The sequence below is a fragment of the Python bivittatus genome, unplaced genomic scaffold (genome assembly GCF_059951505.1).
Source record: "Python bivittatus isolate LINGU-HERP-01145 unplaced genomic scaffold, Pbiv_v1 ctg000080_np1212, whole genome shotgun sequence".
In the NCBI taxonomy this organism is placed as follows: domain Eukaryota; kingdom Metazoa; phylum Chordata; class Lepidosauria; order Squamata; family Pythonidae; genus Python; species Python bivittatus.
The window spans coordinates 85,693,541-85,710,195 of record NW_028277035.1 but is presented as its reverse complement, the minus strand read 5'-3'; the positions used below and the strand labels follow the sequence as shown (position 1 = coordinate 85,710,195).

The 16,655-nt window shown below is 43.3% G+C and overlaps 1 protein-coding gene across 4 annotated transcripts in view; it reads left to right on the top strand.

Annotated features, from left to right (window-relative positions):
- Nucleotides 1-16,655, top strand: part of LOC103063208 (laminin subunit beta-1-like) — a 77,980-nt gene that overhangs the window by 28,981 nt on the left and 32,344 nt on the right. For 3 of the 4 annotated variants that reach the window (XR_015795020.1, XM_088134486.1, XM_088134488.1), the window contains exons 11-19: nt 1,701-1,880; nt 3,507-3,619; nt 3,707-3,786; nt 5,681-5,837; nt 7,703-7,855; nt 8,665-8,823; nt 10,145-10,266; nt 15,583-15,703; nt 16,072-16,264. Coding sequence is in view for 3 of the 4 variants with exons in the window: in XM_088134486.1 (XP_087990612.1) it covers nt 1,701-1,880; nt 3,507-3,619; nt 3,707-3,786; nt 5,681-5,837; nt 7,703-7,855; nt 8,665-8,823; nt 10,145-10,266; nt 15,583-15,703; nt 16,072-16,264 (1,278 nt within the window). In the remaining variant the exon portion in view is untranslated. The remainder of the gene's footprint in view (nt 1-1,700; nt 1,881-3,506; nt 3,620-3,706; nt 3,787-5,680; nt 5,838-7,702; nt 7,856-8,664; nt 8,824-10,144; nt 10,267-15,582; nt 15,704-16,071; nt 16,265-16,655) is intronic. The other variant, XM_088134487.1, reaches the window with a different exon arrangement.

Sequence of the window (16,655 nt, the reverse complement as noted above, 5' to 3'; positions counted from 1 at the left end):
ATATGGGGTGCTGATAATTTGGTAGTAGATCTTTCTTTTTGTTCTTGAATAGCAATGATGGCCAACCGACAATCATTGGAGATTTGAATTGCACTGTCAGTAAACTAACAGTGAGTCCAGGAGTCCTCCCCCCTCCCCCAAATCTGAATGGGTTTTAATCAGGTCTTTCTCCAGTTGAGCTGACTCATTAATTTGGTATCTACTTCCAAAACCAAGAAAGGTAACATATGGAGAAACAGTCTACCTCTTACATCCATTGACTAGATTTCCACTTCCATATAATTCACAGAAATGAGCCTGCCACAAGGCCATTGGGATATGGCGTGGAACATAGGGTGGCTCAGCTAAAAGGTGGCCAAGTCATTTGCTCCTATTGCTATTATCTCTTTTTTGGCAGCATTTCTCGGTTAATGGGGACTACATAAGAGTGTTTGCACTCACAAAGGAGATGCATAAGGGATTTTTTTTTTTAATCAGTTTATCAAAGGCCTTCTTAGCACGGATGTGTCCATGGTGAAACAAATGCTTGGATCAGGTACAATTAGAGAATTGGGTTTTTTTTAGTAGAGGGAGAAATGCAAATATTTTTGAGCAAGCATAAAATGATCTGGATAGAATGTATAAGAAATAAAAGTTATGGGCCTAATGCTAAAAAACAATAAAATCAGAAAAGATATCAGATGAGCATCTTAAGGTAAGATAGAAGAGAATTTTGTACAGGCAATAGTTTATTCAGCTCTAACAGTGGGAGTATCTAATCCATTTAGGGTACATACAGGTCCATACTGGAGTAAATTCATCTTTTCCCACCAGCTGTTTTCCAGTATATTGGATGCAGTGAATATCCTGGTCTCAAGATTTCCTTTTCTTCCTATACAGTGAAGTGACTGAACAAATTAGATAGCTCCTATTGCCTATATCTAGATATCTGCAGCAAAAGATTCAAATTCATCTATTATCTTTCCTACATTTTTTGAACCTGGCTGGAATTGTCCCACCCTCTACCATTTTGTAATAGCAGTGTGGATGTATGAGAAGAGAAACATATCCCTGCTTTCTGGTTGAAACATAAATCTGGGATTACTCACAATGTCTCTGTTTGGATTCTCTTTCCATGGACCCCCCATTCTGATCCCTCAACACCAGGGGTGTCTGAAGGGAAGGGGTCAGGAAAGTCAATATGGTGGCCACCCCTGCATAATACACAGTTGGCCAGAAAGCTAAGAATCATATGGGCCAATGTCAAGTCTGAGCTCACATATGGCAAAATGCAAAGATCCAGTTCCTGGCCACCCTCAGAGAATCAATGTTTTGCTTTTCCTGTGCACTGGGCCCATCCAGAATGCATGTTCCATTGTGTTTGTCAGTCATGCCCCTTCCTCCTAGCACGTGTTTTTCTCCTCATGGAGGAGAAAGTGGGAAAAACATGGACCAGTCAGTTTCATCAGGGACCCAGAAAGTCTTAAAAATGCTTGTAAAGCCCAAGTTAGCCCCCAGTCCTCCTGAAGCTGTAGCAGCTCCAACCTGAAGAGAGATTTCAACAAATAATAACTACTTCTGGAAATCACCATCAATGAGGATTGGTTTTATCGTGCCTTCAGCATGCTTTGCAAATGAAATGAATGGCGGTGTGGCATTGTTCTGACTAACTTCCTCATTTTTCTCCCCCACACAAACATTATTTCTCTTTCACCCCCTAGCCTGTGACTGTGACCCAGTGGGCTCTTTGGATGGAGGTGTGTGTGACAGTCATACAGATGCAACGCTGGGCATGATTGCAGGACAGTGTCGCTGCAAAGAGAATGTCAAAGGCGTGCGTTGTGACAGCTGCAAAGAAGCCTTTTATGGACTGAGCCTCAGTGATCCTCTTGGCTGCCAATGTAAGTAACAAGACTGTCTGGGGAAACCTTGTGGCTGCAGGAATAGTGGGGCCACATATCACACTCCTTGAGTTCCAGTGGAGAACAGTCACTCTAGAATAGTTACCTACTTCCCCTTTTTCTTAATTTCATGGGTACGCAATATATCTATTTTTCTTTGTTTCATTTCACTCATTAATTTATGCTCACTACCATTTAATCCTCTTACATTCCAAGTCTCAATCTTCCTTCTGTTGTGAGCTTCACCAGATGAGTCTATAGATGTTGACCTCCACCATCTATCATGGCTTTGTCAATCAAGGCTTTCACATAAGGCTTTTAAGTAACGTAGGTAAGGTATGAACAAGATTATCAACTTTAGGCATACTCAGACCATATGCCAGTCAGTTTCTGGAACATTTAGGCTACTGTGCCACAAGGGCAACCACAGTCCAGTTTTATCCCAAGGGTGCTTGCTCTATTCTGTGCAAGCTAGGATCTCTGAAACTAGAGACTATCTTGCAAGCCAACATGCTTACTGTTGCTCATATCCCACCAACTCTGAGGGATATACAGTGTACTGACCCATTTATTTATTTGATTGATTGATTGATTGATTGATTGATTGATTTGTATTCTGCCCATCTCCCCCAGCGGGTGACTCTGGGCAACTCACAATTAGAGTAAAACCCAAAAACAGTTAAAAAATAAATACCCACATTAATTAATTAAAAAGTCAGACTATATAAAGCAAACCCTATACATAAAAAACTAAAAACATTCAAGATGACGGGGGGGGGGTAGAATCAATTACCCCACAAGCCACTTCCACTGGTGTGAGCCCCCATCCGGCCCCCAGGCCATCTGGCATAGCCAAGATTTCACACTCTTCCTGAAGCCCATGAGAGTGGGGGCACACACACACATGCTAAGGATGCATTGCTTTAATTAAAAAAGAAGAAGATAAAAAAGTGAACATGCTTAATCTAGATTTCTAGCAACGCCTCTGGAGCCTAGAGCCCATGGAGTCCCCAGATACGTTTTGTAGAAGATAAAAAAAAAAGTGAAGTCTGGTGCTTTGTTTACCTTCAGACAAATGGGAGTGATAGGCTATGCCCACCATGACAGCCGTTCTTTGAAAGTACCTGTAACATGCTCTCAAAATTCCAGATGTGCCCACTGACTTAAAAAGATTAGGGAACTAGGCTTTATGAGTGCAGTATCTCTTATGCAGCCTTCCCCCCCCCATCTATATTTACTTAAACAGTACTCCCTGATTTCTAGCTTTTTTTCTTTAGGCAAAACAACTGGAATGAAAATCCTTTAGCAATGACTTCTTTGCAGCAAAATGAAGAAATGCCTTGTACTAAATGAATTCCCTTATCAAAATCTGAATGTTGTGGTTGTAGCATGTTGGGTGGAGCAAAGCAGTTGGGTGTTCCTACTCATTCTGCAGCCATCGTGTCTGCTGGGTTGGGCTTTTGGGAGGGAAGATGTTCAAGCAAGAAACGTGCAACACAATCTGGTGGTGCTTTGCAAGCTGCCAAGTGGGGGCTGAGGGCTGCGTGTCACCCATGGGCTTCAGGTTGCCTACCTCACTGTTTAAAGATCAGGTTACCCATGGAAACTGCTGGTATGTGTTCTCAGCCTGCAGGTGTGACCCTCGTGGGATCACCATAGACAGCAGCCCCTGTGACCAGATCAGCGGCAACTGCTATTGCAAGCGTTTTGTAACTGGGCAATACTGCAACCAGTGTTTGGTGAGTGAGTGCTGTATCAACAGGGTTTGTGCTGTGCGTACTTTGAGCCCAACCCTTAATGCGTGCGTTGGTCCTTCTCTTTCATAGCCTGAATATTGGGGTTTGAGCTACGATATGACCGGCTGCCGAAGTTGTGCTTGTGATTTTGGAGGTGCCTACGACAATAGGTAGGACTGCAGTGAGTACAGACCACAGGGCAGAAGGAAACATTTTAAACGGCTCCCAAGAGATGGTCTCCTTCTCCACCGCTGAGAATTCTGAATTGACACATCCTGAAAATAGAGCTGCATGAATGGACTCGGTTGCTAGTGGCCAGGTTCCATAACAATACTGACACCTTTAAGCAGTCCATAGCCATAAACACTTTTTAGCATTGCGCACAAATAGGGATTGTAGCTTTTTGATAGCAAGAGTACATGTAAACTTTTTTTTACTTTTTGATTTCGTGTTTTCTAAATTTCATTATAAAGAGCGCAATTTATGATTCTGTAAGAGACTCCGTGCTATGCTTGTGCACGGCTGTGAATTATAACGGGGTTATGACCTAATGTTTCTAGACAAATGCTTATTCGTTCATTTATTTATTCAAAGTAACTCAGATGTGTAGAACACTTCCATTTCATGCAGCTTGGGGAAAAAAAAATTCTTTTTGTACTGATTGAAATTGCACCAAATAATGACTATACCCTAATGCAGTATTTCTCAACCTTGGCAACTTTAAGATGGTGGACCAACTCTCAGAATTCCCCAGCCAGCCATGCCATGCTGGCTGGGGAATTCTGGGAGTTGAAATCCACCCATCTTAAAGGTGCCAAGGTTGAGAAACACTCCCCTAATGAATTTGAGAAAACCATCAGGAACCAGCCCAAAGTGCTTTGGGAACAGGAGCTGATCCTCGGGATCCAATCTACTGCATTCTCAGTGTTTCTCACAGGCCTTGCTTAACTTACCAATAGTTACAGTAAAAATTATACTCAGTGTCTTCGTGCCCCCCAACTTACACTTCTTTTTCAGTTGGGTAAACCAACCATCTGAGATTGAGGTCATAGAGACCTGGCTAATTCAGCATGCAGCATTGAGCACTTCCACAGGGGAGTGAGGTTGAGGCTGTATCTCCAGGTTCCCATGCTAGCACCCCTGCTGAGCAACTGGGCCAATTTTCTTTCAGCTCAACTGCCAACATCTCCACTCACCAAACAGCTATTTTGAGATGTAAGATACTAAAGCTCCTTGGGATTTTGAGGTGGGCCAGTTTCCTCTTGAACCTCCCAGGAACATGGCGCTCCTTTCCCTGCAGCTGGCAAGCTGCCTTAGTGCCCTATGACCTTATACCCAGACTTAGGGCAGGCAAGCAGACAAAGCTTTTTCTTTTCTCATCACAAAACTGAACACGGCAAGCCAAGAGAAGGATTGCGAGAGAGGGTGTGGGTGGAATTTTGGCACTCCATTAGTGGGAGCATCACCTGTCTGCCATGATAACATCCATGGGTTTTTTGCAAGACTGAATCTAAAGGTTTGGGGAGAGCCACGGTGCTATGGAAATGTGATGTTCTTTACTGCATCCAGCCCTGGACTGACTTGGCCATGAATTTTTGCTTGCCAAGGCAAAGCTTAATTGAACCAGGATGCCTTGTTTGAAGATGCATTCAATAATCAGGCTCCCTTCCTGACCAATAATAGGCAGACAGTGCCAATGTAGTCACCAGATCTCTTCTCCACATCTCAGTTTGCACCTCTATCCTGTCTTTGCAGTTCTTAATCCATGTTGTTTATCTGTCCTGAATGTCATGATCTTTGATGGTAACTCCCATTAGGCTGGATTATTAATTATGAATCTTGATGAGAAGCACCATAGTAGGCGTACCACAAGATTGCCGCAAGAAATGTTAGGAGAGGACCTGTCCTTTAATATTGTATACTGTACTTATTTATGCATTATGTAGTCAGTGACACCGTTGAGCAATGTTGAATGTTGCCTGCTTTTTGCCAGTCCCGTTCTGCTTACATTGTTCAAGGATTTCACTAAAACAAGTTTTTTGCTATTGTGCTTTCTGACTCCAGATGCTCTGTGAATGATGGGCAGTGTCCCTGTCGGCCCCACCTTATAGGTCGTCAGTGTGATGATGTGCAGCCTGGGTTTTTCTGTATGCCCTTGGACTACTACATGTATGAAGCTGAGCATGCCACAGGTCTTGCTCCAACCGATGAAGATCTCCCAGTAAGTCTGTCAGGCAAAGGATGAGGGAATGTATCCACCTGCAACATTGTCTGTGTCTAGGAAACCATTGTCATTTGTTTAAGAGATCTTAGTCCAAAAGTGTTTCTCAACCTTAGAAACTTTAAGATATGTGGACTTCAACTCCCAGAATTCCCTAGCCAGCAAAGGCTGGTCCAAAGGAAAAGGATGCAGGTGTCTCTTAGAAGGTTGGCTTAAGGCAAATTTGGAGAATGCTTGAGTGCTGGGGGATACAACCCGTCTTCCCAGCCTACTAAAAGGCTGAAAGAGGCTACCCAGAGATGCCAGAAAGAATAGAGCTGACAATTTTCAGCCTGATCTTTTTGAACTTGGGGGCAGGGATGAACCCCACCCATGAGCTGAAATAGTACCACCAAATCTTGTGGGTGCAGACTCAAGGTGCTGAGGGGCTGCTTTAAAAGAGATGTTGGGTTGCCCCTGTCTGGTCCAACAGGCTGGTATATTTGCCTGTTTATTTTTACAATACTTAGAGTCCACCCCAAACTTAAGAGACTCTGGATAAGGTACAACAAAGTCCCCCCAAAACCAAATTCATATACAGTACATAATAGAAATCAACCATTAAAAAACAAAGGCATCAAAGGCACCATTCTCACAACCTAAGGGTGAAATATCTCCAGGAACAGTGCTGCTTTTGACTTGTTTTCAAAACACTTGTAGAGTAGAGGACTTCTGTTCCCCAGATGGGTCCATAAAATGGGGGTCAATACAAAGATGGCCTGTTGCCTGGCCCAGACCCCACAAATCTCTCAAGGAGGAGTCCCACAACAGGCCTGCTCTAAATGACCAGGTGGGCAGAGTCGAGTTTGGCATGGCATTACCTGATACAGGAGCTGCTTATTCTCTCTTAGGCACATACTGAGATCACATCTTGGCCTAAATACTGCTTTCAGATCCTCGGTAGCAGTGTTTCTCAACCTCGGTAACTTTAAGACGTGTGGACTTCAACTCCCAGAATTCCCCAGCCAGCATGAGAAACACTGCTCAGTAGTATACATGCATCAGCAATTAATGATAAATTCATTTGCATGCTGCCCTTCTTGTTCCTCTGATAGGTTAACACATACCGCCCAAATCATGCTTTCCCAGCAAAAGGGATGAGCAAAGTCAGGCAGTCACAGGCTTGCCTGTAGGTTTACTGTAGTGTTAGGTAGACTTTCAGGGTCCAAGGGCTGCACTCAAAAGGGTTGTGGTGATGATGCAAAGTGGATGGTGCTGGCATGTATGTATTTACTGATTCATTTTTGAGGGCTTAGTGGCTGTCAGCCCTCCAAGATAGACCAAACGTGGAAACCAAAGACATGCAAGCTAATACTACTTTTATTACAAGGTTGTAGTAATAGAATCTTGCAAATCTAAATGCGCTTCCCCTCTCCTTCCCTTTATCTTCATGAGAATTAGGGAGGTTCTTGTCTGAGTCGCTTTCTCAGGTTACAGTTCTGGCCCAGACTCAGATTTCTTTTATCAGACTGTTGTCTTGGCTGCGACTCTTCATCCTGTTCCTTAAGGATATTCCTTCTGCCCATTACATGGACAAGAAACCATGACTACTTTTTGGCAGCTGTGGTTCAAGATGGCTTTAGGGCTCTTAAGAGGGACTTGGGGCCAGACGTGGCCATGGGGTCTCAGGTTGCCTACTTTGGGTTAATGAAGCAGTCCAGATGGCTCAAGCAAAGGATCCAAACCATAAATTGTATAGGGGAATATGATTCCCTTCCATTTCACCCTTGCAGATTTTAGCTCATTTGGGTTGTTGGGTGGCCAAGGAAGAAAGGCACAGTTGCCTGTAACAATTACAGTGAGATCTATTTTCCTCCTGGTGACAGGGTCCTTTGCGGCCAGAATCGCCTGTGGATTGTGTGGAATATTACAACGGAGTCCAGAATGGGCGCAGAGTGAGGCTGAGGCGCCAGCACAGCACAGTAAGGCTCTTGCAGCAGCGAGGGGCGCTCTGGCGAGCCCGGCAGCTTCAACAAAAGGTGGGAGAACATCTATGGGAGAAGTGATGCTGGAAGAGAGCGGGGAAGAGAAGCTGCGATGGGATGGCCCAGAGCTCTCTGGGCTACGAGCAGGGTTGCCTCACAAGATTCAGCTGCCAGAGAGGAAAAGAAAGAATAAGATGGGACCTTCTTCCCCAGCTCACGTTCAGCAAGCAGGACTGGCAGCTGAATCTCACTTTAATCCCACTGAAGGGACATTGTCCTGCACTGCGCATGAAGTCCTAGCTTAGGGGAATTTATAGAGAGCTATGGGTCTCATCCCACACTAACCCTTGCATAGCACACTCCTCTTGCAGCCCAGTGTCATAGGGAATCGGGTAGTATATAAATTAGGTGGATAGGTAGATGATGTATGCATGAATAGATGATAGATAGATAGATAGATAGATAGATAGATAGATAGATAGATAGATAGATAGATAGATAGATAGAGATTGATTGATTGATTGATTGATTGGAGAGGTGAGAGAGAGTGCCTGGAAATTGATGAGTTTTGAATTTTATTAAGTTAAAAGATTAACAACAAAAAAAACTTAAACCCACTGTGCTTCTCTGTGGTGATCTAAAGACAGATTGAGATTTGTGGTTTCCTATCACTGAAGTCTGGCATGTGGCTTGGCTGGAAATGTCCAGCCGTAGCTTAGTGGTATAGTGTGGGAGGGCTTTCTCAACAGGCTGCTTCCACTTGCAATTCCAGTTGCTAAAAACACGCTCAAGGAGAGGCCAGAAGGGTGGGGGCGAGAAACACTGGTACCCTGGCTTTGCTGACACTGCATTTTTACCTACAGCCTGATGTGGAAGTTGTACGGCGTGAGCACACAGGCCATATGATTACATGGACAGGCCCAGGCTTTGCCCGTGTACGAGATGGGGCTGGACTATCCTTCCACATTGAGAACATTCCTTACCCAATGGAATATGACATCTTGTTCCGCTATGAGCCTGAGGTGGGTGGAAGTTGTTGGAGGGAAGAAGGGTGGGGCCTTTGATGGCCAAAGTCCTGAAGTTATCTTGCACACACGCGTAGAAGCAAGAATGATTAATTAGAATAAGTAACAAATCATTCTGGGGGAAATTAAAAAGCATATTCATTTTTATAATACAATTGCTTTAATCATCTATTCTCATGCTTTTCATAAATACATATTGGAAGGTCATTATTAGGTCAAGAGGTCAAGATTAAGGGATAGATCTGCAGTAGCATCTTCTCAACTTAGGTCTTATAATTCTTAAGCACAGATCTGCATCATCGCCAGCCCTTCAAAAGAAACAGAATGAATCAATGGCTATAGAAAGAAAGAGTTCTCCACTCTTTCAGTTCATACTTAGGAAGCGGGGAGTCTATGCATTACTACAAAGTTATGAAAACCAAGCCAAAGCCTTAGTCTTCCTATCAGTAGAAGACCTTTCATTGGCAGGAATGCAAGATAGGAGTCTTTCATTGGTGGTACTCTCACTGTGGAAATCTCTCTCAAATGAGATGAGTTTAGCCCCATCCTTGATGATAGTTTTTGTTTTGTTTTGGTGCCTTCAAATCAGTGTTGACTCCTGGCAACTGCTTGGATAAGTCCCTGCAGTTTTCTTGGCAATATTTTGGAAGTGGTTTGCCCTTGCCTCCTTCTTCTTCCTAGGGCTGAGAGAGAGGGACTGGCCCAAGGTCCCCCAGCTGGCTTTGTGCCTCAGGCAGAACTAGAACTCCCAGTCTCCCGGTTCCTATCCTGGTGCCTTCACCACTACACCAGACTGGCTCTGATGGTAGTTATGCAAGCAGTGAGAACATATGTAAACCATAGAAAGCCAGTGTAGGGAACATATTAGATTGTTACATTGGGGCAAAGGAGACCTAGGTTCAAGTCCATACTCAGTTATGGAATTCACTGCATGACTTTGGGCCAGCCACTTTTTCAGCAAAATCTGTTTCACAGGTAGATTGTTACCAGGATAATGTGGAGTAAGACTCCGTATGCATCACCAAGATCTCCTTTACAAAAAGAAGGGCTATGACAGTAATAAATGCTTTGCTCGGGTTTTAGTGGTTTTTAAACCAAGCCTACCCTTTTCTGGGTTTTAAACTCTGGGTTTAATTTTGTGATTACTGAATTGTTCTCTGATACATTTGGCCTCATGAACCCTTTTAGAGTCAGAAAGAGATATGGAGCTGTTTTAAAGAAATAGCTCTCAAGAAGGATCTCCATTCTGTGTGGGAATTTGAGAGGGCATTATTTACTCTGGAATCGTGGCTTTAAACGTGTTGTATCTTCTCCTCAGTCCACAGAAGATTGGGAAGCTGTTGTCAGTGTCAGCTCACAGGCCCTACCCATGAGCCCACGTTGTGGCAATGTACTGCCCTCCGAGCAGGTGTATCAAGGGAGCTTGCCGCACACCTCCAGGTGAGGAGAGATGGGAACTGGTGGACAGTTTTTGTGGACTCCAAGACCTCAAACAAGAACGTTGTTCTTTAATTTCATTCCAAATTGTTTACTCTATGGCAGTGTTTCTCAACCTTAGCAACTTTAAGATGAGTGGACTTCAACTCCCAGAATTCCCCAGCCAGCATGGCTGGCTGGGGAATTCTGGGAGTTGAAGTCCACTCATCTTAAAGTTGCTAAGGTTGAGAAACACTGCTCTGTGGAGAGAGTTGTTACACAGTCTGCTACTGTTTGTTTTCACTGTAGGCCTCCTGTCACTAATGACTATTGTGTTTTCAAATTGTTGGATTAGGAGGTGCCTGACAAAATGAAAACAGTGTTGGCTAACTTCTGTATTCTCCAGAGTTCTTTGATTCTCAAAAGAGGAGAATATGTTGTTCAGTTCATGGATGTCTGCAGAGAGGCTTAAAACATTGGGATGGAGCTGTGACCACGCAATCAAAGCCTTGCCTCTTTTTATGTGTGTCACATGTAAAAAAAAGGGGGGGGCTTTGATCACATGGATGCAGCTCCCATCTTTACCTTTTTGACCCCCTCCCGCAGATGCCTCTAACTCCTGTCAGGCTCAGCCCAAGAACAACAGGGAAACAATCCAGCCAAGTTCAGTTCTTGATTGCTTACATCATATAGACAGAATCTTGCCCTACTAAATCTGTACTGTGCTAACCTAATAGGTATACTCTGGGAGAATCTAGGGAGTGGCTATCCTAAACCTTTACCTCTTCCCACGTTCCTGCTCTGGACTGTGCTGTCTCTTGTCTTGCCTCTAGAAATGCGCTCCTTCCTTCCTGAGAACCTGGATCGCTACCACATTCCATCACAACTTCTTGCTCCTGTGTAGTGTAACTGCTTTCTAAAATTGTTTATGTGTCTACTTGTTGAAGCGAAGCAACTATCCCTAGTGTAGGATATGTATCTGTCACAAACATATAAACTACTACACTGGTAGATTTTTATTCCTGCAACCTAAGGAAGGGGCAGATCCCAGGATCTTCCTCCTTAGATACAAAATATGAAAAACCTACAGCAAGCAAAGCGCTAAAAAAAGTTCTGAAAAAATCATCTTTATTAATATTTAAGTTGTTGTTGTTGTTGTCCAGTCGTTAAGTCGTGTCCGACTCTTCGTGACCCCATGAACCATATTGCGCCAGGGCTTCCTGTCCTTCACTGCCTCCCTGAGTTGGCTCAGTTCCATGCTGATTGCTTCAGTGATGCTATCTAACCATCTCATCCTCTGCCGTCCTCTTCTCCTTTTGCCTTCAATCTTTCCCAGCATCAGGGTCTTTTCCAAAGAGTCCTCTCTTCGCATGAGGTGACCAAAGTATCTGAGCTTGAGCTTCATTATCAAATATTTAAGTGTTTTACAACAAAAGGCACTGTGCAACTATTCCAACTTTCCATCCTGAAGGGATTTTTATTGGTAAGGAGAAAGTCAGAAGAAGGAATGGGAAAAGAATGGAGGGTTATAAATGAAAGATAATGCCACCTGGTATCCTCCTGTAAATGAGGCAGACAGGTTGGAAAATAATGACTTATTCAACAAGTCTTTTGTGGAGTCCTTAGTGCTCTCTGAACTTGGTTGTTTGATGACAGACCTTTCAATACCTGACATCAATGCTAATGAGTGTGGGGTTTGCTCCCTGTTTATATACAGTTTATGTAAACCCCACACTCACTAGCACTGATGATGTCACCTAGTCAGATAAGGAAACGTCTGCCATCAAACAACCAAGCTCAGAGAGCACCAAGGACTCTGCAGTTCAGCCCTGAGCTGCAGATCTTCTCTTCTGCGGGTAACAAGTCTTTTTTCCCATGTTCCAGCATTGTAACGTCGTAATGTTGGAATGTGTGTTTTGGCACAATTGACAGGCACGATTTTTCTTTCATCTGGGTATTTGGTGCTGGGTTGACTGAATATTTCCTGTAATTAAATGAAAAGCTCCTGTGTTTTATGTGGTTAGGAAGTTATTGGTATTTTGGTTTGGCTAAGGGCCTCTGCGTGTGCCAGCGCATTTGATCCTGCATGAGACGTTGCCTCGTCACTTCCCTAATTTCTTTCTAAAATACTTACCAACTGGATATTTCTTTTTGGAGTCTGCTATTGTCTATCTGATTTTTTTTTTAAATATTGTTGCAACAGGTCTTATGTCTCTAATTACCAGTTCCATTTCACATGAATTTTGCTTCTAGTATCTGTGAGAGATTCTGACCAGTTTATGGATTTCCTTTTCTCTGGCTTTCCAATCTTCTCTCTCTCTCTCTCTCTCTTATTCTCTCCTTTAACTTCTTTTCACTTTATAGATTATTTCTTCTCTCTCTCTCTCACGCACACGCGCACACACACACAGACACACACACAGATAAACAAGAGAGAGAAAGAAAATCAGGAAGGAAAAGGATCTGACATTTTTAGAAGGCTATTTAAACATTCCCTTGTCTCTCTCACCCTAAAGATTTATAGGAAAATTTCAGATGTGATGTACTGGTGGAAACTGGATTATAGTATCTTATTGCCTTATGCAAACCTATTTAGTTGTTATTGTATTCATATATGTGTAGTGTTTCAATGAAGAGGGGTATTTCATGTTGCATGTAGCTTTAATTCTCACCTAATTAAGCAAATCACAAAAGGACCTATGGAATTTGAGACTTGTTCTGAACCCAAACTTTTTTAGCAAGGGAAAAAATGTCTTTTATTACAGTAATGCTGAGGAAGGAGGGAAGATACTCTGGTGGAACAGCTACCATATCCTATAGGTCAGGAACTCTCAGACTGTGGGTTGGGAACCTCCAGGTGTCACAAACAGGGAGGAGTCAGATTTTTTCCCCCAAACCTGAATAAGCTTGTAAGGGTTAAGTGGGAACCCTGTCAAAAGTTGCTCTGAGCTGTGCTCCTTGTTGTGCCTGGGCAAGCCCAAAGTGGGTAGCTGCAGGACCACAAATTTTGAGAGCCCCTGTAGATGAAAATGTGCTCATTAACAGTAAGTGGTACAGTGTTACCTCGGTTCACGAACTTAATTCGTTCTACGACTGGTCGCGAACCGGATTGGTCGCAAACCGAATCAAATTTTCCCATAAGGTTCAATGTAAATACGGTTAATCCATTCTGAACCATATGTATTTTTTTTTAAACCACAAAAATATGAAACAAAGTACAGTACAGTACAGTACGAAGAGAGAGAACGCTAACCTTGCTTGAGGCGACTTCTGGCATGGAGGACAGGAAGGCGGGTGGGGAGGCGGTTATTGTTTGGAAGGAGAGTCCCCCTCCCTACAGGAAGCCACGACCACATGTCAGAGCAGGGAAGATGGCCGCGGGTCATGTTCGTCACCTGATGCAGAGTTCGCGAACAGAAGCAAAATTTTGCGAACAGTGCTGTTCATGAACCAAATTGTTCGTGAACAGAAGCGTTTGTGAACTGAGGTATTACTGTATATTTATTTCTTCCCCAACCTCACTCCAGTGATTCAGTTTATTGGAGGGGAGGGGGGGGTGTCACACAATGTAATGGTATGTGGGAATGACCTTGGAGGCAAGAGGAAGAGTCAGACTAGACAATGATTAGATAAGCGGCAGCTAAGCACGCAGAAGGAATGGGGGAGTGGCAGATGTCTCAGAAGGGATCCTCCCTAGTTTCTTGGACTGTAAAGGCGAGGGGGGAGAGAGGTACTTTCAGACTTGCAAGATTCTGTTAATGTAACCTTACAACAAAGTTAGAGCTATTACTTCTGGTTGTACTTCTTGTTTGGACTACCCTGCAAGGCTGACACACAAACAGTTATCATTCTAGGATGTCACGGTACTACAAAGTTTGAGAAGCCTGCTGTATGTGCATAAATTAAGAGGGGAGGGGAAAACCCCCCCAGAGCAACTAGAAAATATAAACACCATGAAAAAATAACAGAAAACTCTTTGGAGGTGAATTTACTTTTTTCTGGCAGATTTTGTTTCTTTGTGATTTTGAGTTGAAAGGGAGGTCCTCCATATTTATTATTTCTTTTCTTTCCTTTCTTGGAAATTGGGACAAAAAATAATTTCCCTTGAAACAATTCTGATTTGATGTTCTGAACAGCTGTCAGTAATAGGGATGTAAGTAGTTCCAAAGGCAATCTGTTCCTATACTTCCATTGATTAGATAACATGTAAAAAAAAAAAAACTTTACTGCTACAACAAGAATCACAGTGCACCCTCTTTTTCTGATCCCTAAAATCGCTATAGATAGACTGATTTTTGTTATGTCCTATTGGAGATAGGTTCAGGTAGAAAATTCTGGTAATAGTAGAAATAGTATTGCGAGCAGCAGGAATTCAGGACTAAGTAAGTATAGTAGGGTTTGACATGTAAACAATGAATCCTACTTTAATTAATTATGTACCATCAAGTTGGTGTCAACTCTTAGCAATCATATAGACAGATTTTCTCCAGGAGGATCTGTCCCCAACCTGGTCCTTCAGGTCTTCCAGTGGTGTACCCATTGTTGCTGTAATTGACCACCTACCTTGCTTCTAGTTGTCCTCTTTTTTCTTTTTCTTTCCACCTTTCAGAGCATTGCTGATTTCTTCAGAGAAGTAGAATTTTGTATAATATTTCTGAAGTCTAATAATTTGAGCCTGGTCATTTGTGCCTTGAGGGCTCTGGGTTGATTTGCTTGATGATCCATTTGTTTGTTTTCTCCAAGAGGATAGGAGTCTTCTCCAACACCAAAGTTCAGAGGCATCAATACTCCTTCTATCCTGCTTCTCCAAAGTCCAACTTTTGCTTCCATAGAGTGTCACAGGGAAAAACATTGCCTGCACAATTCTGATCTTTGAACTATGATACATTGCAGTATCTGAATATCTTTTCCAAGGCCTTCATTAAAAAATAAAAATCTCCTGGTAAGCAACAATGCCAAGTATGCTGGGAACACCATATATGTGTTTGCCAGGACTTTAGTAGATATGCACCTTAGACATAGTGATTTTTCCCTGCTAGTCTGATCTGTGTGGGACATGTAGAATGGGTTCAGCTGGGTTCCAGGGGAACGTCCTTCTTTCTAATGAGTTGCTTAATAGCTTGGCTCAGCAGATGGGCTGCTAGGTGCTCTGGCCCTGCATCACCTTCCCAACATGGTTGTCCTTGTTCTTCAGATTGGCAAGCATGTGTATCAACTCTCCAAGCCTACCACCATAACTGCCATTTACGAACTGGGCTCTTCAACCTGCCTGCATCTGTTTCTACCGTAATGCATCCTGTGCTTTTCCTGACAAGTTCTTTGCTTATCTTTGCTCCACAGATACCTGCTTCTACCAAGACCATTCTGCTTTGAGCCCAGAAACCATTACAAGATCGTAGTCCGGTTCCAGCGAGCAGGGGTAAAACAGCGCCATCCTGCAGCTTTCATCCTTGTCGACTCGGTGAGAATCGTCTCTCTTAAGGGCAGCCCAGTGCTCCATGGTGGCCTAAGCCACTTTTCTTGAGCCTTATATTAATATCTCTTGAGGGTATTCATCCCATTTCATTCTCCACCACATTTTAATGTGTCTTAATTATTTTTGTATTTCTCTTATTTTTTATTGTTAGCTACCTGAATATTCTATAAATGGAAAGATGGAATGAGATAGATAAATGAGAGAGATAGATAGATAGATAGATAGATAGATAGATAGATAGATAGATAGATAGATAGATAGATAGATAGATAGATGAGAGAGAGAGAAAGAGAGAGAGAGAGGGAGATTTGGCTTAGTATTTTTCCCCTAATATTCCTCCCTTTATCCCACAGTTGGTTCTTTTGCCCCATGTGACAGAACTACCTGGTTTTCATGGTGACGATCCAGCTTCTGTGCAGCGTCGGGAGGCGCTGGAACACTACACATGCCTGGAAGTATTTCGCATGGCCACCATGCCTGACCTCTCTGAGACATGTGCCCACCTGCTGTGCAGCATTTCTGCCCTGATCCATGATGGGGCTCTGCGTAAGTGAAGGGATGGCTGCAGGGCAGGAGAGGGCTAGTGTGCCATTCCCCAGGGGTGATGAATACCAGGAACCTTCAGCCCAAGCTCGTGTGGACAGATGGTGGGAACTCCACTGAGGCGAGAAGCTCTGACCTTCTTGAATCTGGTGTTGTAATGCCGTGGGCAGGGATAGAGCCAGGTCTTTGAAAATTAAATGGGCACGAACTTTGTGGCAAGAGAACTCCCTAGAATCAGTAAGATTTCGTCTGAGGGTGGAAGATTCTAAACATAAGGAGACATTATGGTAGAAGCATAAGGAAGGGAATTCTGCAGTGAACGATTATTTCTGAATTCTGCAAGCAGAAAACATTATTTCCAAACCTGTGGCTGAAGTGTTAACAATATTTTTCT